The sequence below is a fragment of the Tetrao urogallus genome (genome assembly GCF_951394365.1).
Source record: "Tetrao urogallus genome assembly, chromosome: 9".
In the NCBI taxonomy this organism is placed as follows: Eukaryota; Metazoa; Chordata; class Aves; order Galliformes; family Phasianidae; genus Tetrao; species Tetrao urogallus.
The window spans coordinates 15,240,681-15,264,926 of NC_136822.1; the positions used below are offsets into that span (position 1 = coordinate 15,240,681).

The 24,246-nt window shown below is 48.9% G+C and overlaps 1 protein-coding gene across 2 annotated transcripts; it reads left to right on the top strand.

Annotated features, from left to right (window-relative positions):
* Positions 1-9,840: 9,840 nt before the first annotated feature.
* On the top strand, positions 9,841-22,984 carry AP2M1 (adaptor related protein complex 2 subunit mu 1; the record flags this gene model as incomplete). 2 transcript variants are annotated; one of them, XM_079539551.1, is made up of 10 exons in its annotated part: positions 9,841-9,914; positions 14,735-15,057; positions 15,206-15,288; positions 18,361-18,496; positions 18,588-18,729; positions 21,145-21,264; positions 21,570-21,705; positions 21,893-21,990; positions 22,135-22,246; positions 22,581-22,984. In XM_079539551.1, the coding sequence occupies 10 exons, from the start codon at positions 9,841-9,843 to the stop codon at positions 22,713-22,715; spliced, it is 1,359 nt and encodes a 452-aa protein (XP_079395677.1). In that variant the 3' UTR covers positions 22,716-22,984. The 2 variants fall into 2 exon arrangements, with proteins under 2 accessions (XP_079395677.1, XP_079395678.1); XM_079539552.1 differs by having other exon boundaries at positions 14,792-15,057.
* Positions 22,985-24,246: the final 1,262 nt, after the last annotated feature.

The following is a 24,246-nucleotide window of genomic DNA, read 5'->3' on the forward strand; positions in this document are numbered from 1 at the left end:
TGCCCCAGCCTTGGGCCAGGCTTGCCTGGGGCAGAGCCGTCCTTCCCCCTGCCCTGTCCTTGGCACTGGGGCCGTGCCCCCTGCCTTATGGATCTTGTGGGACATGGGGCCATGGGGCGAGTGCTCGCTTGACCTGAAGAAGCCTACAGGGGGCCTCTGCCCTGCTCTTTGCCCCCAGTCACTTGCAGGGGCAGTCCTTGGGGCAGCTGTGGCACCGCCATCGCCTTGCCGCGCAGCAGTCGAACCTCTTTGAGAGCTGAGAATGCAGCCAATGAGTGAGGGAAGGCACACCTAGGGGAACACAGAGGTCCCCTGTGTTTGTCTGCAGAGAGGGACAACGCTGGCCTTACCCTGCTCCATTCCCTGTGTATGATGCCTGGGGGGGATGTGAGCTTTGTGGGCAGGGGCTGCAGCTCTGCTGGGCCACACAGTTGCTCCAACCCTCCTCATCCTTCCTTCCTTCTCTCATGGATGCTCAGAGCCGCTCCTTTCCGCTCCTGCTGGGTTGTGGGAAGGAGGAGTGTGGCCATGGCTGCCTGCACCCTCAGTGCCCTCCTGTCATCTCCTTCACTCTTTCTGTTTGCGGTTCTTTTATACTCCAGAGATGAAATGTATTTTGCTCCCGGGCTCTGCCTTGTGCCCTCCTGCCCCATGTTCCCCCCCCGCGCCCTCACGCCTGTCCCCGTGCCCATGGGATGCAGTGTGGTGCCACTGCCCCGCTGCCCCCTGCACCCCCTGGTCCCGCTCGCTGCCTTGCCTCACCCTGCCCTGCCCGCTGGGTTTTATAAGAACAGAACCAATCTCCTTGTTTTTATTTATAAACATAGTTTTATTGGACTGCTGCCTTGTGTTTTGTTTTGTACCAGCCTCCTCCTTCCCGCTCTCCTTTCTGCCCCTCGCTCTGCAGCCACATCCCACTGGGTAGGGGTGCTCAGGCCGTTCTCCATTGGGCTGGAAGCAAGCTTGGGCCTGGTGGTCTGTGGGTGCCCGTGCATGGGTGCCAGCCCCATAGAGGGCAATGAGAACCAGCGGGGCTTCAGGCCCGCAGGGTGGAGGGCGGTCTTCCCTTCACCGTCCTACAGCCCCACGCACAGGCCTAACGGCTATCTGCAACCTTCCCCCCCCCCCCCCCCCCCCCCGAACTACAACTCCCAGCGGTTTCCCGCGCCGCAGGACTACAGCTCCCAGCATGCACCGCGCGGCTCAGCCCTTCCCGCGCCCCAGCCGCCAAGCCCCTCCTCCGCTCTTGGCGCTTGCGCACTGCCAGCGGGGCGTGGGCGGGGCATGCGCGGCGGCGGCTCTGCAGTGATAGGGGGGGCGCTGAGGGAAGGGGGGGCGGCAGCCGCCATCTTGGGCGCTGGGCGGCGAGCGGCGGCGGGCGGCGGCAGGTGAGGCGTTCCGCGCCGGGCGGCCCGCTTTTCCTCCCCGCGCAGTGGTGGGACTCCGTCCCCGCGTTGGGTTGGGGGCCGGCCGGGGCTCGGCTGGGCGTCGGTTCCCTCGGGGCCGGGGGTCCGCGGCCCTCCGCGGTGCGGCTGTGACAGCGCCGGGCCGCCTCCCCTCAGCGCTAGGGGTGACGGCGGGCCGCGCCGCGCGGAACGGCAGGGCTGCGAGCTGGGCTATGCGGCAGGGCTTTTCTCGGCCCTGCGGACGGGGTGCGATGCGCTCCGGGCTCGGCCGTTTGTTTTAGCGGCGGGGCCGAAGCGGTGGCCGCGGGGCCTCGGGTGGGATCGTTGTGGCACGCGGAGCGTGGGGAAAGGCTCCGGCTATGTGCCGGGTCAGCCCGAGCAAAGGTCCTCTAATCGGATCGGCGGGAACTTCCCGGGAATCGTTCATCTGCGCCGCTGCTGGGACGTAAGTTAGCTCGGCCGCGGCTTGTCAGCTTCGGCTTCCCCTATGGAAAACCTGCTGAGACGCAGAGCGGCTCTGCTGATGCTGTGCCGAAGCATAAAGTGGGCCCCTATCCAGCAGCTCCTATGGATGCGTTTCCTCTTCCTTCCTTCCCCGGGCCGGGCTTTGGATCCTGCAGAGCTGCAGGAAACGCAGCCTTGTTTGTTGCTCGGTGCAGCTGACTGCTGTCCCCACTGGGAAACGACTCTGCCTATCGGCTGTGTGGTCTCAAGATCTGCTTTCTCCCCACTCCAGGATGACAAAGCTACCCTGAAGATTTAGCCTAAGGCTTCCAGAATCTGAGCCTGGAACTTTCCCAGATAAGCACATCTGAGTGGCTTCAGTGGCTCAGAGCCTGGTTGTGTTATATTTGTATCCACGCTTAGGCTTATACGGGTGTGTGAGTCTTGTTGGGCAGCATTAGCGTGAATGCCATCAGAACTGCAGTAACTGCTTTTTTTGTTGTAAAAGCTAGACTTGTTCCAGTGAGTTGCTTGCAGGGACAATCTCCAGTCTGATGAGGCGCTGCCAAGCTGCCTACTTCCATATTTTCCCTGTCAGAGCAGGGACATCGTTCCTCTTCTGTAGGCAGTGCCATGTTACTGACATCTAGTGACAAAGACACCCAGCATTCTTTGGGCTGAAGATGGGCCGTATTTTCTTCCAGCCATTTGTGATGTCTCTGAAGGATATTGTGGCTGGCTTCTCCCCTCTCTTGAGACACCACATTCCTAGTCTTTGAACAGTTGAGTCTTGAGGGTTCAAAGGATTATACCTGCAGTTTTTTGAAGCAGAGAGAACAGCAGATTCTTTCTGGGGCTTGACAGTATCTCAGGGTTTGTGTGTCCTTTTTGTTTGTTTTTTGATGAAGAGCAAAGCCTTTATTCGTCACTTCACGTGACCCTGGTTAAGCTTTTCTTGGCTTCATTACTTCTTGGTGCAGAGGTAAGATGAAGCTGTCTAGTGCAGCGCGGTGTCTTGCATCAGTTTCCTGAACTTGTACAGTTAAAGGCTGTGAATGTGTTTTAAGGTGGAGGGGGTGCATGGTGCTTGAATAATGGAGCCTGTCGTGTTTCCCTGCATCAGGACTGCTCTCGTTCCCACTAGGCTGGTGGCGTGCAGCACGGCACGCAGAGGCAGGCTGTAGGAGGGGAGCCTGCTAAGAGTTCAACGTGCTTCTCTTCCTGCCCACTGGCTGTGGGGATTTATGGGATTGGGTTTAAAATAGGAACGGTTCCTCTGAAACCGACGGGCTTATCTCTGGAGCTCTTTAGCTCACGATGTGTGTCTTAATTAAATTACGCAGCCTGTCTTCCCCAGGATTCCAGCTACTCTTCTTTAAAACCAGGTGTGGCCCATGGCCTCCTGGACAGTGGCTAATGCATCACTCTAAGCAAAGCTTAGGTGCTCGGATTAGCTGGTGCGTGATGACATCGAGGTAAGCCTTAAGCCTTTGGGTCTGATAACAGCTAGAGCTAGCTTGAAAAGACTAGTTTCCTAAATAGCTTGTTTGCCAGAGCAGCCTGACTAATCTGCCTCCTGCTTCTACTGCTGTCATTTGTCCAAGATCATAGCGACTGCTGGAATGCAGAAACCGTTACAGTGGGTTTGCCCTTGGTCCTGTGAGAGCTGCAGTACCTCTCCTGGCTTCTTCCTGGATGAGAGCTCCAGCAGCTAATGTACCTCAAACTGCTTAGCTGGATAAGCTCATTAATGCACAGAAGTCTTACTTACTGTTAAGTCCGAACCCAAACTTTCTTTTAATAGACTACTAAATGGGTTGGTTGCTCTCTGCCAGCTTATTGACTGATTTGTGGTTGCTGCTTCCAAGATGGACTCTGTACGTAATGAACACTCCTCTTTTCATTCAAGGTGATGTCAGTGCTGCGAGGAAACCTAGCCCTTTAATAGCAGTGATGATCCCAGAGTAGCTGGTTCCTGAGCTTGCTGCTGATCGTTTCACGCTATTCATCCACTGTCCTTGATGACACAGGAACCTTCATGATGCTCACAGCTTATCAGCCACAGCCCTGCTCCAAGACGTGGGCTTGTCTGCAGGTGTGCAGAAGTCCACATAGATCTGTTGGTCAGGCTTCAGTGGTTTGCTCTGTCAGTGGCTGAGTGGAAGGTAATGAAGCAGGCCACGTAGCAAGCTCATTTTCACACCTGTAGTGCTAAGCCTCTTTTTCTGGAGAGATCTCACTGTAGCAAGAGTGGCAAATTCACAGCTGATTTAGTGAAATACAGCAGTTCCTAAAGCTGTCTTTTAAAATCAGTGGATGAACACACTCCTGTGATCACAGAGCTACCAGGCTTTCCAAATTCTGAGGCTGCTGGTGCTTGGCTGGTAGTGAGAAACTGTAGCTGCAGTATAAGAGCTGTCCTACTGTCAGGCTGCTCCTGAGCACTTACTCTTTGGCTGCAGTTACCTCTGTGCCTTTTCAGAGGGCACTTAAGGGTTTTGCTGCACAGACCTACGCTGCAGCAGCAGATTGCTGACTGTGCTGGGGGGGCTCTGAGAAGCTGTTTTGGAGACAACCACATTTTTTTCCTGAATGAAAATTGCTTATATTCTCAGTTTTTATGTTTGTTCCACCACTCGTAAGCTGTGCTGTTGGCTACATTGCTGTTGATATGTTTCTTCCAGGCAGTGCCTTGTTCTTTTAGGGCTAGAACAAGCACATCTTACCTGGGAGAAATATCCTGCTGTAGGAAACTGAGTAGCAGTTTGTTGTTTTTCCTGAGCAATGAATTTGAGCAGGTCAGCTTTTTTTGTGCTCAGTTCTGTGCACGCACTTTCAGAAGTCAAGTAACAATGTTGCGACGTCTGTCCTGTTGGCTGAAGCTGGTGCTGTTCTAAATGGTGTCACGTGGAAGACTTCAGGCTATGGGACATCAGTTTGGAGAAAATCACTGGTTTGAATGTCTGTGTGCATCCAGGGTTCAGGCTGAAATTCAGCTTTGTCTTTCCTTCCCTAAAGAACGGGCAGCTGCAGAAAGGTGTTTTTCTTCTGGTGCGGATGCTGCAGTTAGTGCCTCGTGTCCATGGGCAGCTCCCAGGCCAGCCACGTGTTGCACCTCAGAATTGAAGCTACTGACAGCCTGGCATCAGGACGCTGCTGCACAGAGCTGCATTCCAGGTGTGTGGCACAATGTAGGTGTGAAAGGGCAACGTCTGGCTTTTAAAGGAACTCCTGGCGATAGGTCTGACATGCATTCAAATCCACATCCCAGCGGTCTGTTTTTGTACTTACTGCTTTTTGTAGCAGGCTTTTAAGATGGTAACTTTGCTACTAAGGTTCCCTTAAGGCATTTCCACACAGCCTTGACTCCGGTGGGTTTGTAAGTGCATGTAAGTATGTGGTCCGGCTCTGATGCTCTTCAGGATGCTTCAGCCTTCTATTTATGGTCTGGAATAGAAACGTATTGGAATGTGAGCACTTGGCAGCAGGGCAGGAAGCAAACTGGCCGTAGGTATTTGTAGGAACAGCGTTCAGTCAGATCTCCAGCCCCAGCCGGTAGCTGCTTGGAGAAACAGGGCTCTGTTGGAAGAGGACTGTTGTTCTAAATCCATCTGATTAGTCACCAGCTGGTGCAAATTCAGTATTCAGATGGATCTCCTCTGCACCTTAACCAAAATAAACCCGTCTATGTTATAACCAGAAAAATAACGTGGTAACTAGCAGTGTGGAGTGGGTTGCCGTATGTTCAAGCTTGTGAAACAGAAGGAACATAGCTCTGAAAATGTGGTTGACAGACCGTTAAGCCAGAGGCTTCAGCTAGTCGCCTTGGCTTGCAGGCACTTGGAAACAGTCAAAGAAGTGCTGGGCTTTGCTCTTCAGCTGTCTTGCAATGAGCTGTTAGCCCGAGGAAACTCAAAAACAATGCAGCACAACCTCCCTCCGACGGGCTGGCTGTGGAGAGGGGCAGAATGAGTCACTGGAGCCGATTGAGCAATGCAGTTACTGGGAGCTTTCTGAGTCACGTTGCCAAGCACTGCGAGCCGATGAACCCATCTCCAGTGGTGGATTTCTTGTTCTGGGGCGTTCTGATTCCAACAGCCCTGAGTCACTGAATGTCAGTTACAAATTAATCTGAGTGCTGTTCCCTGCAGTTCTTAACCGTGGCAGGCTGCTGCTTTTCAGATCAGCTTTGGAAACGAAACTTGCTCATTATTTAAGAAGGGGTGGAAGATCTTCGTGGGTCAGAAGTGCAGCACTAAACTCCTTCATTACAGTAGCCTTGAAACAGTTGAAACAAGTATCTCGGAAGCTTGTTCTGAAGCTCAAAGGAGAGGATCAAAACAAAGCGAGCTTATTTTCACTGCAACTGCTTCAAGGAGGGCCATTGTAGTCTTTAAGAGCCGTTCTCTTTGTTAGGCTTTAAGCAACTTCTCTTGCATGGTGCTCTTTGTGTCGCTTGCTTCTCATCTGTTCATATGTCCTTGGGCCAGTCATTCCACCTCTTGAGTTTCCCAGCTGTGCAGATCTGAGCTGATGGAAGTCGTTGTAGTGGGGAGGGAGTATGGGCACCGATCTGATCAGGAAAAGTGGTGGTGCTGGGGTGTCCTCAGTGCTTCTGAGCTTCCACCGTGAGCACACTGTGAAGGAACGGCTCCATTGCACCGAAATGAAAGAAAAACAGCAAGCCTCCTGGCAGAGCAGTCCTGATTCTTTGGCTGCACCTGTAGTAAGTGAAACATTAGCCAGGGATTCACAGCACAGAATTCTTCAATGCCTGGTCGTGTTGCCTGTATAGCACAGCTAATGTGCATCAGCTGATTGGGAACAAATCTCTCTGCATGCTCCTCTTTGATAGCAAGTGAGGATTTGCAGTAAGAGTGATCCTGTTTTCTTTTAAAAAGTACAGTATGCAGATGTGAAGCTATTTGGAGAAGGAAGAGTGAAGTAGGTGAGAATGACAGGCAGTGGTGGGACTTGCACCCTGAATTTAGTGTTCCACTTTATAAAAGGTGTAATGATACATAGAGGAAGTAGGAAGGTTAGGGAGTTGAGGTTCTTCTAGCTTTACCTGCAGTGTGATCCACCATCCTGAAGACTGAATTCGGTGTGATCTGCTGGGTGTTTGCTTTTTGTTTGTTTTAGGAAGCCAAACTCTATGAACCACCAAGAAAACAGATCAAAGCAGAATGATTATATTGTCTGTGCCATGGTTTGCTGACATCCTGAATAACTTCTGTGGTTTTGAGTTTCCTTCCAGAAGGAAAACATTCAGAGGGAAGCGCTGAGAAAGACCAAAGCATGGAGCAGCTTCCTTGTCAAGAGGAACTGAGTTAGGTAGGAAAATGCCTTTCTGGGAAAGAGTTGATTGAAGGCAGTGGAGAAGATCTACAAAGTCGTGAATGGCTTGGAGGGATTTTTAAAGACTGAGAATGTTTGTGTAACACTGTATCTGCTCATCGTCTAACGCGCCTGTTCTAAGTACTGGCAAGCAGTTGATTCCGCTGCCTGGGACTGCAATGCAGTTAAAAATGCTGATGTTTAACTTCGTAACTTAAGTGAAACTATTGCAGAGTGTGTTCTCATCTCAAGTAGGAGAAGGGATGGCCTCCTTATCTCAGTCAACATCTAAAACACCTAGATATCCCCAAGAGAAGGCTTCTGGTTTCCAACAGGAAGCTTCATCAGCGATCTCCTGTGTGTTCTTAGCACAGTAGTGAACATTCATACTTTTTTTCAGAAAGTACTTGGCTTGCCATGCTAGCAAGATGCATTGTCTTGTATGTGCTGATCCTGTTGCTCATCAAAGCAGATGTTTCCTTTCTGCTAAAAATAGTGGAACAAATAACTTAAGCAGCATTAAAGCCCAAGAGGGAGATTATATTTAAGACTAGGATGTGCTTTCTAGGAATCTTCTGGAAAGGGCTTGTAGGATTCATATGATCCAGCTTTGACCAGTTGCATAAGCTTCTAGGAGACTCTTCTCTACAGGTCTGAAAGAGGATGTGAGAACTCTGCATCACTTTTGGGAGCAATGATACATACCCAGAGTGGAAGTCAGCGCTGCAGCAGCCTGAAAGGAGAACATTGTCTCTTATCTGGAATGAATGTTGATGTCAGTGCCACATGAAGCCACTGACAAGTGGCAGGAGGCAGTCTTAGTAGCCAGGGATGCAGCCAGCAGGGTGTGTTGACTAAAAGCCATGTGTGAGCCTTGAGAGCTCTTCTGTCTTTCTCACTGTTTTGATTTGAGAGGTAATTTAAAAAATATTTTCTTTCCTTGTGAAGCTGAACACCAATAGTGGAAAAGTACGTGTAGTATGGCTCTCTGAGAGCTCACTGGGGTAGCTGAAAGTGTTGAGGTTCAAGCATTTCTTTCTGAAAGTAGAAGTAGTTATTCACTATTATATATATATATATATATATATATATATATATATATATCTATCTTGTTTTAGGACAGAACTCGCATCTACAGTCCCATCAAGTAGCTCCTTTATTTTCTTAAATGTAAGAGTTAGAAGATCCTCTCAATGCTGCAGGCTTCTGCACTGGAGGCCCTTCTAGTTCTGATGTGTTCATTGCTTTTGTGTTCTATTTCTCTGACCTTTGAGACGATCTGAGACAAGGTCATTTTGACTTCATTTTTGCTGTTCCTGAACAAACAGTATCAGTTTGCCCTCAGCATCTGTTTCTAGGCTCACCCTCCCTATCCTTTCCACCCACCCCAGACAAGTGGGTGGAGGCTAATCTCCCAAACAGCAGTGTGGGCATGGTTGGTTATCTCGTGTTCTAGGTGATTGTCCCAAGGCCTGGTTACGTGACCTGCCCTGTCACGTGTGCAGTGCTCTTCCCTGGGCTGAGCAAACCAGCCACGTGTGTGAGTGGGCATTGTGCCTGGGGCTGAGGTGAAGTGGGAGTGTATATGACTACAGGAATGGCTCTGGTAAAGTAACTGTGCTTTGGAGAGGAAGAAAAAGAGGCTGTTTGCCTTTGTTGGGTGTACTGGCTATGCAGATCTCCTTAAAGCAATCTACAGAAAGAGAAGGTTAGCAGTTTGAGAGGGTCACTTCAAGCACCACCCCTGCTTGAAGTGCCTCGTGGCTGAGATCTGCTCTCATGGCTTGTTGTGCAGACTATGTTTTGACTCTGAAGCAAAGCTCACAGATGTTATTCAGCACTGCTGCTAAGGTACAGGAAAGGCTGTAACACTGCTAGATCATAGTATTCTGTAGCTTAGTTTGAGTGACTCCTCTCCTCTGCTCATCATAGTTTGTACTGCATCTGTCTATCTTGAGGGCAAGTTGCTGATGCTTTTAGAAATTAAGTCCAAGAACCCAAGCTCAAGATACCAATTCTAAGCTGTGAAAGCAGTTAGAGCAGCACATAGACTCCACATGCATTGTGACAGTTCCCTATCGCCTTTTGCTTTATTGAAGTAGCATACTACTTACGGTCTTGATGTGCAGTGTTGCTAGCTTATGGATAAGCAAGACTCTGAACAAGCCATTGTCATTAGCCAGGCAAGCTTTTTAGACAACTGCTAGCTTTTTGTAGGTACTAAGACAGCCTATCCTATGGGGCAGCCGTGATCCCAAGCAGGGGTGTGTGGAACTTGGTCAGGATGCTGCTTAAATAATCTGCAAAACTGAATGGTTAGAAAAATCTTTCTACGAGCTTGATTGCGTCTTGTCCAGCAACTGGAGCAACTAGATCAGTGGCTGCTGCTGTGGAATCTGTTATCTCTTCAAAGTTAAGCAGTCTTCCTGGGCAAGCAATGATTAAACCAATGTGTACTGGCTGTGAAGATCTCCCTGCTGTACAGTGATGTAATTTGTATCTCCACTGCAGGGATGCATGCTTTGTAGTAGAAATAAAGAGTCTGGCTTGCTTGTGGTTCCAGGCCCTGCTGTTTGTCATCATGCAACCTAACGTGTGTGCTCTCTTGCTCCAGGTCTTAACCAACATGGGAAGAGAAGATTAAAGTTCCATCATGATTGGAGGCTTATTCATCTATAATCATAAAGGAGAGGTTTTAATCTCTCGAGTCTACCGGGATGACATTGGGTAAGTGCTTCCATTGCATCCTTGCTCTTTGCACTTCTGTCTAACTTTGGTGCAGACAACAACCTAGAGCTGCTTTGTTCTGCATTAGCTGTGCATGCATGTAAGACTGCAACTCAACTTGCTGCTCTAGGCCTAGTTCTGAAATAGCTGAGCTTACTAAGCCCAGATCACCTGCCGATGGCAGTGAAGGATGACCTGCAGGCAAAGCTAGGACTTCTTTCTGTATTTAGAGACGTGGCTGTTAGTCCAAGTGCTTCAACAACATAGGCTGCCATTGCAGGAGTCTGCCAGCCTCACTGTAGTTGTTAAAACATAAAGGGAGGAGCAATGTGGGAACTGTCTGCCATGCGCTGTAACCAGGGCTCTGAGTGAGTTTCCAGCTCAGGTGTCCAGTACTGAGTGCAGGCAGAAGACTGCCTCTGGTCTTTGGCACTTTGATGCTATCAGCAGTTTCATAGTAGCCACCCTTGTACTCTGATGTTCTGTGCCCCAATTCTATGCCAGCCTGATGTGCATCAGGTAACTAAAGCTGTGGGAAGCTCTGAAACACTTCAGTAAGCGTAGATACGTCACTGCGCTTCACGTAAGGGCTGACATTGCTCACTTAGGTTCCTTTCTGGGTATGAATTGCCTAGTGGAGGTTAAAGCTGAGTAAAAGTAGCTCCTGAAGGGTTCTGTAGTTTCACTGATGGGACAGTAGTTGTCAGTGGTATCTGTAATAAGGCTTCACCTAGTGAGCTTTAAGCATCTCTTGACTCGTTCTAAGCTGACTGAAGCAGAGCAAGGTAGCAGTTCAAAGTATGGCCAAACTACCTCAAATCTTCCACAGAGAGCTGAGCCGAGGAACGTTGGTACTGCTGAAGCAGAGAACTGCTGGCTATGGAGCTTCTGTCTCTGCTGTGTTAACTCTAACAGTCTGTTGCCAGTCTGTTGGCTGAACCTCCTCAGAGCAATTCCTGTACCAGATCTGTGAGGTTCCCCTAATTAATGGGTATTATGGTGACTGAATGAAGGTAGGTTGGATTATTGATGAATTTTGAGAATGTGCTGTATGTGGGGCTAGAGGCATTGTCGCTGCAGTTCCTGGCAGTGAGGTCTTGGGTTTTCTGTGGCTTGCAGACTTAAAGCACTTCGGTTACTCTGTACTTGAACTGACACTTTTAATTTAAAGGCTTCCTGGCCCTCTAAGTATAAGCTGAAGAGTTAAATATTTCAATGTAGCGATCTTCCACAACTTTTGTCTTGGCTCGTTCTCCCTCTGGAGTGACTTAATAAGAAGTACTTTATTACATATCTGGTGGGGCAAAACTAGAAAATTGGATTTCCTACCTGACCCAGTCTTATCTTTTTCTTTCAGTTATAGGTGCCCAAAAGATCCAAATGTTCTCTAGAACTTTAGGAGTTAGTGTTGCTTTCCGTGAATCTTTCATTCAATTTTTGTGGAAGTGTCTTAGTGTCAGTCTTGTGACTCAGGTGGAGCAGGAGCTGGCTGTTAACTGAGCTTATTCCTTCAGGTGTTGGACTCCTTCTGAAACTGGCCTTCAAACCCAGTTTGTGACTTTTAGGTTCATAATCTTATAAAAGCAAGTGCTCTTAGAACAATTATGACTTGTCTTACTTTGATACCAAGTAACAGTATCAGAGCTCTACAGCAAGCAAGTGAAGTTGGATATCCACTATTTCCTCTTCTGAATGTGAGCATCAATACCAGGCTTACTTGGAAGCTTTTGAGTGCCCTGCCTCACCTTCAGAGGGAGAGCTTATGCTCTCCTCTGTGGAAGTTTGTCTCTAAGGCAAGCATCTGATAGATTTCTACAATGCTTCAGTCTTTTAATTCTTAATTGATGGATCTGAAGTGCAGGGAGTTGAGCCCATCTGGCTTGCAGGGAGGTAGGTTGAATGGGACATAGGCAGAGCTGCTGTCATCTTCATAGGGGTACAGAGTGAGTGACCTGTAAGACTCCCTGGTCTTGGCACTTGCCTTTGATGTTCTGAAGCCTCAGCCTGTGTGCTGGGAGAGATGAAAAGCTATCCATGGTAATGAGAGCATCTCCCATTGCGTAGTTAAAGGGTCTAAATAAGCACATTCTAGCTCAAATGAGCAAAGTGGCAGTCAAAGAAGTCCTTCCCTTGACTTTGATATAGGCAGAAAACAGTCCCCACAGAATTTGGGCTTTCTTTGCTTGCAGCTTAGGAGAATGGCTTCAGTGCATGTAGTGCATCTATCTGTGCAGCAGCTAGTTGCATGCATGAACAGCCTCTTAAAAATATGAGCAAAGTGCCACGCATTTAATTCAGGATACCATGGAGGGCTCTATTGTGACCATAAACGTCTTGATTCTCAGTGACATTGTCTCTGGGAGAACTCACCTGCTTTTAAAAATGCAGCTATTTGATTTAAAAAAAAAAAGCCATTTGAAATTGAGCAGCTTACATGACAAACTGCATGCACTTTAAATAGGAATTTGGTTTCTGAGCTTCTAATACATCATTTCTGCTTCATGGCTCTTGATCCTTAAGGAAAAAGTGCAAGCTGGATGGAGCAGTGTCTGAATCTGAGAAACGTGCCGTATCTCTCCAGATGTGCTCCAAGCTCTGTTAACTCGCTGTGTTTCCTGGTGGCTGGACCAACCCAGGAGGCATCAACCCAAACAGCTTCCAATGAGAGCACTGCCGTAGCAATGCCCGCTCAGACTGCAGCTGTTATGAGGCACACCAGAAAAAGGAAACCTGGGACTCTGTGATCTCTAGGCTGTGCCTCACGCTGAGGGTTCACTTCTTTTTTTTTTCCCTTTTTTTCCTACCGAGGCATGCCCCGTGTTAGCAGAGCAGCCTAGATATCCGAGATGTGACGTGGACTAAAGGCCCCATTAGTCCTGAAATTCAACCAAACGCCAGTCTGTGACACTGGCAGTCTGACCATGGCGTGTCTGTGTTGTGCCATGCGAGGGCTTTGTTGCTGCCACAGCTTGTTACTTCCCAGCCAGTACTTCCTAGGCCTTCTGTGCCCAGGGGGAGGGGGTGCTGTTTGGTCTCTCCTTATCTCTTTGGATTCATTGTGCCTTGTGTGTGTGTTTCTAACCCTTTCTCTTGTTGCTGTCACTCCTCCTTTCTCCGCTGGCGCCATTTCTGTCCATCCCATCTCATTGGCTGCTGTAGCAATAGGTAAGAGACGCGTGGTAGGCCATGACTGGCATTGCAGTGGGCAGTCAGTGTGCTAGAGAAGCTTCACTGACCCGAGGCTTCTCCTGTAGCACACACCAGTCTGACTGCTGGTTGTGGCACTAATGCTAGTGGGTTAGGACCTGAGGCTGGGAGGGCTGCCACTCAGAGAAAGCAGAACTTTCCTTGAAAAGCTTACTGGAGGGGAGGAATGGGACTTCTAGATCTTGTTCTACAGTAGGTTAACTACTTTCTTGGGGGGGGGGGGGGGGTAAGGGAGGGGAGGGAAGCAGATACTAATTTAAATCAAATTTACAAGCCTTCTGGAGCTGTAAAGCCTGGGAGATATTTGAACACCAGAATTTTGCGTACAAGGGAGGGTGTTTACTGAAGAGGCTTCTGCTAGGAAAGAATACCTACTATGATAATGTATGTTCTTCTGAATATCCTATGTTTTCAAAGTTGGAACTGCCTGCTGGACTGTGATGAGCATTTGCGTGCAGCCTTGCTTGCAAGGGTGTTACTGCTATCTGCTCTCAGACATGGTGTGGGTAATTGGTACCATGCCCTTGACACTGCAGTGAGGAGAGCCCCTGTTGTACTACGTAATCCCAAGGAAGGATATGAGTAATGAAGCACTAGATGTGTCTTGGCTTGGTATGTGGACTACTGCTTTTGAGTCTGTCCTGTTACATGAAGCCCTCAGACTTCCTTCCAATGTTCTTAAAATTAGTGGGTTTTGACTTAGTTTGGGGAGCTTATCCTGACTTGTAGCTACAGGATGAAAAAACTCTATAGTGTGGGAAAGCTGACATCCAGAGTATCATGCAGACATCCATGTTTAGCTGGGACTGATTTGTTCCCTGTCGGTGGTGTATAGTGAAACTAGCTCGGATTAACGATGTTCGTGGCTGGGGGAAACTTGCACAGCACCTTTTCTGCACTGTGCTGGGCTCCTTCCCATCACCAGTGGTACTGGATCTTCCAGTGCACATAATGCAGTGCTGCTACTGTCTGCAAGAGACCTGCTCTGAGGCATAGCAGGCTAGAAAGGACACGTAACTGGGAAGTCAGAAACGTTCCTAATCCTGCTTGCTGCTTTCAGCCTGCCCTCCATGGTACCTGGGATGTGGAGGTGAGATGAATCTGAGAATTAAAATTGCCCTTTGTGGTGTGTGCAGGCACTGACATCTATCGGGTGACCTGGGCAGATATCCTGTTTTTTTGAACTCAGAGGTGTATCTGGGGGAACTGTCCTATCAGGGGAGACTACAGCTTTGTTTTGGGACAAGAGTATGAAGGCCTGGGCGTGCAGATTAGATACTAAGTAGCCCAGTCAAAACCAGACTCTTCTTTGAGCCACAGCCTTTTTTAGTGTTCATTCTTGGCTATGGTAATTGATCAGCAAAATAAGCAGAAGGAAGGTTTTCTCTGCCATCTAACTCCAGATGGGGTTAGCTTCTCTTTCTGCCTGCAATTAGAATTGTCATACAAAACTGCAGAGACCACTAGCTTTATTTCCTCGAGTCCATAGAGAGTTTGAACGTCCGACTCTGCTCAGAGCCTTCATTTGTCCCTGTCGGCTGTGACATCCCCAGGACTTATCCAGAGTAAGCTGGGTGCGTTAGCTCGATGTCTGACTGTATTCACGTAAGCAGAGCTGTGCAGCTGCCTGTTTCTGTGCACGTGGTGGTGACTTCTCTTTGGCCTTGTAGGCGCAATGCCGTGGACGCCTTCCGCGTCAATGTCATCCACGCGCGGCAGCAGGTCCGCTCGCCGGTCACCAACATCGCCCGCACGAGTTTCTTCCACGTCAAACGCTCCAACATCTGGCTGGCTGCTGTCACCAAGCAGAACGTCAACGCTGCCATGGTGTTTGAGTTTCTGTACAAGATGTGTGACGTGATGACTGCTTACTTTGGAAAGATCAGTGAAGAAAACATAAAGAACAACTTCGTGCTGATCTATGAGCTGCTGGACGGTGAGATGTTTCCCTTCAGCTTGCTGTATGATTTTGCTCTTGGTTCTTCTGTAACCCTTTCCTTACTGTGGTTGTTGATGTTGTTGGCGTGTCTCTGTTGCACTTCTGGCTGGTGGCTCTGAGCTAATTGTCTTTTACTCTCTTGTAGAAATCCTGGATTTTGGCTATCCTCAGAACTCTGAAACAGGGGCCCTGAAGACCTTCATCACTCAGCAAGGCATCAAGAGTCAGGTAACCAGAGGGATTTTGGGGTACAGCATTGCTCTGCTGGCTAATTTTCTGTAAACTCGTTCGAGAAAGTGCAGCTACCTACCAGCTGTTTGACCTGTACTGGGTGGAGGTGCCAGAGTCACCTGAGATACACCACGCTGTCTGACACCTGATGAGATGTGAGAGGAAGGGCCCTGTGTTAGGGTGGTGACAGTCCCTCGCTTGTAAATGATGACTGCCTTCAAGTACTGATCTGTGTCACCTTCTGACACAGGATAAACACATCTGCCTGCTGAACTAGAAATAGCTGTCCTGTGCATGGCTCTCACTGAGCAGGCCTGTTCTCTGCAAGTCTTTGCTGCTTTTAGCTATCAGGCTTTCGTGCCTGTCTTTGAAATGAAGCATTCTTCAGCCTTCTGGATCTTGCTGGCAGTCAGGAAGGTGATGTTAATCTGTTGCTGAAGATGCATCCTTACAGTCTGGGGTCTCTCGTGTTAGAGGTGAGATTCTCCACTGCACATCTGTTACGATAGTAATTCTTGCAGCAAAGCTTACGTGGGGCTAGAAGATAAATTGCTCCTGAGGAGAAAAAGACACAAGTTGGACTGTTGAGGGAATGTTTTTCAAACTAGCTCTTATTGCTGCAGATTATTCCTCAAAACTAGGTTTCTCATCCCAACTCATGTTCAACATCTGTGAAACAAAAGGACTGCTGTAGTTACTGTTTCTTGTGTTCCTGGGGCACGTTGCTTGTTTGTTCTTCTAACAGAGCCATGCAACTCATAATGAGGACTTAACCTAATACTCAGTTCTATCATCTATTTAGTAAGTGAGTCAAGGAGAAGCTGGAAGTCAGTCTGAAGCTGTGTGCAAAGTAGCTCTGTATGAAATTGCAGCCCCAAGGTGTAAGCAGAAATGAAGTGTTCAACAGGAGGCTGCCTGGTGACTGAGGATAAGCAGAGGTCATAGACTCTGTAGGCTCTGTTTTAGCTTATTTTATTAGCACTGACTTCCTAAGAACTCCTTTTAGTCTTCTAAGTAAGACTCAGTATCTCAAGAAACTGAGGGGAAGAGAGAGGAGCTGCCTCTGAGCAGCATATATTCTGCTAGAACAGCAGTGTTTTGCAAGAGGGCACGTGTGTATCAGTGGCCAGATGTGAGTGCATCCGGTCCCAGTCTCCTATTCAGAACCCTAGCATAAATCTGTTTGGCCTTTTGCAGTCTGACATTTTGGATGGTCAGCACTCAAGGCAGCTGAGTCAGCTCCTGTTCCTAGCAAAGCTCTACCACCCTCACTTCCTTCCCTATTTATTTTGCTGTTGTCTGTTTTTGTTATAAGCCTTTTGTGTGCACATTACTGCCAGGGCACCTTACCTTGCTCAACAATAGGCTTGGTGTTTTCCCTTTAGAGAGGAGTTCTGATCTACGGCTGTTGATAAATCACAGCCCGCAGCTATCTGCTCTGTTGGAGTTTTGTGCATCCCAGCTCAAAAAGAGCAGAAGCAACCCTTTCCAGACGTAGTATTTCAGGGGGAGCAATGGAAATGGAATTTTCCATGTTTCCATGTCTGCTATTTACTCTGGCACATCGAGCCTCAAATTCCTCTTTCACATACAGCCAATTTCTGACAGATAGGTCAGGCTAAAATCTGGGACCAGATCATCTGTTATCCGTGTTCTTTTATCTCTGCTTAGTTCATGATGATGTTTTCCTTGGCCCGCTGACTTAAAGGAACAAAATCTGCATTTGTGGCAGAATTTCTAAACTCAGCTTTTTTCCTTTTCAGTGAAGAATTGAATACTCCACGTTTTGTGGTTACAGTGGTCTTTCCAGAGCTGGTGGTCTGGGGAGAAATATTTCGTACTGCATTGAATACTTGCCTAGGCAGCTCCCAGTGGAGTACAGAACACTCTCCCTTGTCAGTGTTCTGATAATGGCTCTGTTTGCTCAAGGAGTGACCGACCCTGGCGAGAACAAAGCCACCACTGGCTTTAAACTGTGGTCGTGTACTGCCACCCTGTGGGCCCGGTGCAAGGCTGCCGGGGAAGAACCCACCTTGCCACTCTGGTGGAAGAGGCCGGATCGACAAGGACACAACTTCTTACAGAACTGGGTTTTATTAAGATGCCTGCAGCCCTGGGTACCATGTCCTGACATCAGGCATCTGTGCCGTGGTAAACATCCACAGCTTGCTTTAGGAGTGGAGTCCACTACTGGGAGTGGTATTTGGCTCGTCTCCTCTGTCCTACTTTGCACTGGGGTGGTATGTCATGGGCCGTGTCTGAAAAGACTTTTCACTGCTAGGAAGGTTGCTGTGCTTTCTGAGCTAGAGGTTAAAGCTCCTTGTCTTGTTTGTGCTGACTTGCTACCTAATTAGCAATGAGCTGGCCTGCTTTGTTCCTGCCCTGAGGTAGCCTTAAGCCTAACCTGCCTCTTTCTCCCTTCCTCCTTCTCTTGCTATTGACCTGCTTGCCTGTCTAACCCTGTGTACACCACACTTGCTGCTCTACATCTACTTCTTCACTTTCTGCGTGTGATTGGACCCCGCCTATAGCATCAGGTAGGAAACCTGCTGGTGCCTCTCAGCACACTCCTTAATGCTCATAGGAGGCTTAGAGCACAGATGCTGTCAGGTGTGTGTTAGGCTAGTGCTGGAGCACAACTGTTGTCCCAGATAGCATGATAATGGCTGCAGTCATTGGTACCAGCTGCCTCATGGCCCTTGGGTCTTACGTTGGGTAAGGGTGCAAACTGCCCTGTCTCTCTTACTTATAGATTGACGTGTCAGGTGTGGTTTGAATGTCATCAGTTTAGCCCAGTACTCCTCACACCAAAATGTGGCCTAACGTGCAGCTAACAAAATGGAAGCAGCTTTCCTGCTGTCTCTGACTAATGTTTAATTTGGCGTAGGATTCCTGTGCCGAGGAAGGAATGCTTTTGTGACACTGTCAGGTGTGTCACTACGCTTAAAATCTTTATTATCAAAAGTATTTGTGTACTGTAAATGGCAAGTGCTTTCTTTTTGGTTTATGGCTAGCTTTCTTAGTCCTTCAGTTTATCTAGAGTCTTAAGGTGTGATTCTTTCCCTTCAGACTAAGGAAGAGCAGTCCCAGATCACCAGCCAGGTGACTGGACAGATTGGGTGGAGACGTGAAGGGATCAAATATCGTCGCAATGAACTCTTCCTTGATGTGCTGGAGAGTGTGAACCTCTTGATGTCCCCCCAAGGTAAGTGGGAGCTATTAAGCTGTCTTTTTTTCCTGGTTTGAGGAATTGTTGAGTGCTTAAGTATTCTGAACTGTGTTCTTTTCTACTCCAGGTCAGGTTTTGAGTGCCCACGTCTCTGGCAGAGTGGTGATGAAGAGTTACCTGAGTGGGATGCCAGAGTGCAAGTTTGGCATGAATGACAAGATTGTCATTGAAAAACAGGGCAAAGGGACTGCGGATGAAACGGGGAAAAGGTGAGAGGCATGTGGTGAAAGGTATTTGCCACCTGGGACTCTTATGAGAGGGCAATGCTTGGTAGCATATCTGATCTGACAGAAGCAACTTACCTTTTTTCCCTTCAGCTATCACTGCTGATTTTTCTGTGAGTAGGTCTGTTGCTATGTGAGCTACTGAACCTAGGGGCCCAGATCAGAAGGTTTTTGTATAGCAGGACTCCTGTGAGAATGTAGAATGACTTCCATGTCTTGGGTGACTGACTTTGTGTCTGTACAACAGCAGCTCTGGGCTGTCATCTTTAAAATTCAAGCGTAATGATAAGTGTGGGCTCTTTGTATCTGGAAATGTTCTCTCAAGGTGGATTCTCCCAGAGCTGGTCTTTAGCAGCTGTAGTCAGTACAGAATCCTCTTATAGGTTGTAGCCAGCCTTCCCAAGGAACAGCGAAGGAGCCCCTCTGACAATGCCTGTTCCACCCGGATTGTTTTTATAAATCAGAATGGTGGACAAGCTAATATGCAAGCGCCTGCTGCTGTCACACGGGTGGCTGTATGGTCTGGAGACTCAGCACTTCTGGGAGCCCAGCTGCCTTCCTTCCAAATATGCCTCAGTCAGTATGTACCTTAGAGCTGAAGATGGGTCTTATGCCTGCTTCTCGAACAGGAGGGCAGGAAAAGAGGGGGAAGCAAAGGGACTCACTTTTCTCCCACTAACCATTTTTGACTGAGCTGTTTCTTTTGTCATTTTGTTTGTTGTTTTTTGTTTTTGTTTTGTTTGTTTGTTTTTTTGCTGACCCCCCAGTGAATTGGGAAGGTAGATAATCTGCTTCAACTGTGTGCACTCTGCTCTTCTCCCTGTCTCTTGCTTTGTGTGACTTGTGCATGTAATTCAGACCTCAGACACTTTCCTAGATGGTTCCCATAAACAGCTGAGCTGCTATTTGCCTTTTATCTCAGAACCAAACCAAGAGCTATCACTTCACTGTCACTTTTAAGCTGTCTTTCTTGTAACTGAATCTAGCTAATAAAATGAATGAGCCTCAAGTGGGTGGGGGAATACCCCAGGTAAAATATCTCTGTAGGCCTCTGAAGAGTCAGCAGCACTGCCTAGAGTTCCTGTGCTGTGAGTGCTTTCACATGTAAGTGTGCTAATTTCTTCAGTTACAGAAGCAGAACAGACAGGGATTCTTGCTGGGTGGTTCTTGGTTCTTGGTGGTTCTGCCCAGTCGTGGTCCTCCAGCAGGCAACAGGCAGGAGATGTCGCTGTCTAAAAGTATTTAGCAGAGGTGACCCAAAGGAGCAGCTGCTGCCAGTTGCTTTCTGGCTTGTGGTATGTGGCAGTGTCACATCCCAACTAATGCTGCCTGAGACCTGGGCACTAGTAGGCAGTGTGGCTTTCCCTAAAGTGTTCTGTAGAAACCAAGGAACTTGTCTGCTGATGTTGACTGGGCAACAGAGCAGGAACGACTGACTCCCACTTGTGAGGCACAAGCTACACCAATGGCTTGTGTAAACTGATCAGACAGTCAGCCTGGGGTAAGTCTGCTTCCCACTTGTGCAGGTAATGGTGGCTCTTAGGAACCTGCCTGTTATGTATACTGTCTGCACACTGGCACGGTCAACCTGTTGCTTGTAGCAGTTGAGGCAGCCTAGGTATCACAGCACCGTGTTGCAGCACTTCTCTGTACTTCTACCTCTTCTGCTGCCAGTTAAATTCTCATTTTTATGGTCCCTTTTAGTAGATTAAATGAGTTCTTAGCTAATTGTAGAACCTAGCCCTGAGAATATCTTCCTAGCTACTGGAATTCAACACAAGCTGAGTGCTGTCAGGCTAAACTAGCGAACCTAAATGCATAGATGATAGCTGGGTAGATTAGATACTATAGCACAAGTTACAGTCCTCAGCAAGTTGATTATTGTGCTGGCCTGAGAACAAGGGCTTCCCTCTGGAATCAGATCACTTGCTAGTAGTGTAGAAATCAACAGCTCTGCAGAGATTTCCAAACAAGAAGAGCCTAAACTTCGCATCTCCTAGCTTGTGGCAGTGGGATAGCTTTGTGGACAGGAAAGTGTTTTCTTGTTACTGTGCTGCAAGAAGACTTGGGCTAGCAGAGTTCCCTTGCAGCACCGAGGTGCTGCTGGCAGGCAGACCTGAGCATCATGTTCCTCTGGCTGCAACAGAAGTGTCTCGGCTTTGGGGAGAGGAGGGGGAGAATTGTTTCAAGCAATTGTCTTGAAATATGACTTTAGTGGTAAAGCAAGGGAAGTCTGAGCCAGGAGGCTGCTGTCCCCTAAATCTCTCCCTGCCTCCCCATTTCCTGGACACCTGCGATGGCAACACGCTCTGTAGAATAGTTTCTGCCTGAGCAAACTTCAACTGTGCCAAGGTACAGGGGCTGTAGCTTGCAGCTGTTTAACTCTGTTTTGTGTTTTAGTGGCAAACAGTCGATCGCCATCGATGACTGCACTTTCCACCAGTGTGTGAGGCTCAGCAAGTTTGATTCTGAGAGGAGCATCAGCTTCATTCCACCGGATGGAGAGTTTGAGCTCATGAGGTACGGTGTGGGGGGTGGCCAGGCTGGTGCTGGCATTGGCAGCTTGCTGCTGCAGTGGTGCTGCTGGTCTTGGGCAGACTTGCAGTCCTCGAGCACTAGACTATGCTATGCTTGCCTTCTCTCTTTGCCAAGTGCAATCTGTAGATTGTTCTGTAAGTTCTAATCTTACAGATGCGGTAGAAACATAGCTGCGTGGTTTTCTTTGTTTGCTTGTTAGCATGCTCAGCGTGCAGAGGCTGTCTTTTTAGGAAGTTGGTATAATTTGAGAGCTTGAGGGAGTTTAACTCCTCCTTTTGTACCTGCAGATACCGAACCACTAAGGACATCATCCTTCCTTTCCGTGTGATCCCCCTGGTGCGGGAGGTGGGTCGGACCAAACTGGAAGTGAAGGTGGTGATCAAATCAAATTTCAAACCTTCGTTGCTGGCCCAGAAGATAGAGGTAAGCTGTGGGCCTATTCTGTCTTTCTGCTTGTTGTCCCCTGCTGTGTTGTCCTCACAAAAGAGTTTTCATACTTGCACAGGACTGAAGTGAACTGAGTGCTTACGGATGTGTGGTGGTGCTGCTGTGCTGTGGGAGAATGCCCCTGCTACAGTATGATTTCTGTTCTCTATCCTCTGCCTTCCAGGTCCGGATCCCAACACCCCTCAATACGAGTGGAGTGCAGGTTATCTGCATGAAAGGGAAGGCAAAGTACAAGGCTAGTGAGAATGCCATTGTGTGGAAGTAAGTGAGCATGCTGATCAGGGTGCTGTGTGGGGAGGGTCTGGGAAGGCAGTCTGTTCAGTCTGCTCAGTCTTCATCTGCAGTGAGCACGTGTCGTGGAGAACTATCTTGGGCACCTTGTCACTTCTGTGCTTTCTCTGGTAGGATAAAACGAATGGCTGGAATGAAGGAATCCCAGATCAGTGCGGAGATTGAGCTGCTGCCCACCAATGACAAGAAGAAGTGGGCTCGGCCCCCCATCTCCATGAACTTTGAGGTGAGTCCCTGTTTCCTTCCAAGGTGCTGCTAACCTTAGAGAGGCTTTGTCAGCCCAGCTCCTTTTGGCCTCCTGGGAACTGCACAGCTCTGAGTGCTCCCTGTCCCCAGCCGTTGTGCAGCTGTGCCTAGCGTGAGGTCAGCCAGGTGTCAAAGCTAGTGGAAGAATATTGTCCTTACAGCCACTGGGGTCTGTCACCATGCGTGTGGGGAGGGGCGGCTCTTTGAGTCCTGAGTTTCTGGATGCTTAGCCTAGAGGTCCTCAGTGGCTGTGTATGGAGAGTATCTTATCGCCATGTTCCAACTTGATTTGCTGCCTTTCCTTTGTTCATTAGGTCCCATTTGCGCCCTCTGGGCTGAAGGTGCGTTATCTGAAAGTCTTTGAGCCAAAGCTGAACTACAGTGACCACGATGTGATAAAATGGGTGAGGTACATTGGCAGGAGTGGGATCTATGAGACCAGGTGCTAGCCCCAGCGGGCTGGCAGGCTCCCTCTTCTCCAAGCCATCCTCCACGTCTGCTCAGTCTTCAAGTACATTCAGAGAACATCTGCCTGGCCCCTCTACGCAGATCGGCTGACCCCGTGGCTCACCTGGGAGCAGACTCTCCTGCCTGTGCTCAGTTACCACCCGCGCTGCAACTGAAGTTCAGGATACAGGTTGTGTGCAGGGGTGCAGTCAGCCTCCTGCTCCCTGTCCCGGGGTGGGGAAGGGCTAGTCTAACTCCCATCCTCTCGTGATCTTTCTAGGGAACGTCCACCATTAAACTACTCTTCTGTTGGTGTCTCACTACTTGCATCATATCCTAGTATTTTTGAAGTTCTTGTGCATATGTACTCGTAGAATAGACCTAAACATAGACTGGACAAATCTGAGTTGAAGTTACCCTGGCTTCTGTACTAGCTATTGCTGTTGTGGTAGATGTTGCTGGCCAGTCTGGGATGCCTGAGGTGGTGAGTTTGTTGGGCTTCTGCCAGAGGAGGCGGTGGGCTCCCTGGATCTTGCCGCCTTCTTATTTCTTGCAAAGTCTTCAGTATAGAGTCCTGCTTTGGGAAGGTTTGTGACCAAACAAGGATGAGGGTTTAGACTCTTGCTGGTGTGTATGTGGGTGGCACAGCATTTCAGGTCCATAGAGCACTTACCCCAACCCACTGCTGGCTCGAGCCAGTCGTTCCTTTCCAAATGAATTGGAAATAAGGCCACCTCCATCCCGGGGGGTGTGGGTCAGCTGAGCTCTGTCAGGATGTGAACAGGGTCTGTCCTCTGGAATCTAAAATGCAACTGGCACTAAGAGCCCCCTGCCCCAGCCTGCCCTCTCCGCACTTCTACCAAATGCTTCTGGGCCATAGGAATGCTGCTGCTACCCACAGTCCCGCTTCTGGTAGTGTGGTCTCCATTTTGTACACTTTGTGATTTGTCCAGCTCTGAATCTAATAAAGTATGTAGAACGGAGAAGGCTGCCTGTGCTGCTCTGTGGGAGGAGTGGTGGTACAAGAGGCGGGCTGTGCTCTGGGGCTGTGCTTCTGTTGCTTGCCCAGCTCTGGGCTGCTGTAGGGGTAGATAAATGAAATGAAGGAGGAGTGCCTGTATTCCTAGCGTTCCCAGGGCTTACTTCCAACTGTGCTGGTGCTCAGTTCCCGCAGCGGCTTCCATAGCTGCCTGGTATATGCTGGGAGGTTCCTAGCTTCCTGAAAGCTACAGTGGGGCTGAACCTGCATTTCTTACTGCCTGATCAATGCGCTTCCATCTGCCTGCACGTATTAACAGCTGGAAGAATCCAAGGTTTTGCTTTTTCCCCTGTGCTTTTCGGCAGCTGTGGGGAAGTGCTGTGCTTGGAGTGCTTGAGCACGGACACAGCGCCGCAGAACGAGAAGGGCAGCTCCGTCTTTTCTGTGAGCCTGCTGCCGGAGCACGTCTGTAAAAAACGAAAACAACAACAAAAATAAAATACCAGCGGCTGCGCTGCGAAACTCCATCGCCGCTCCACCGGCGCTCGGTGCCC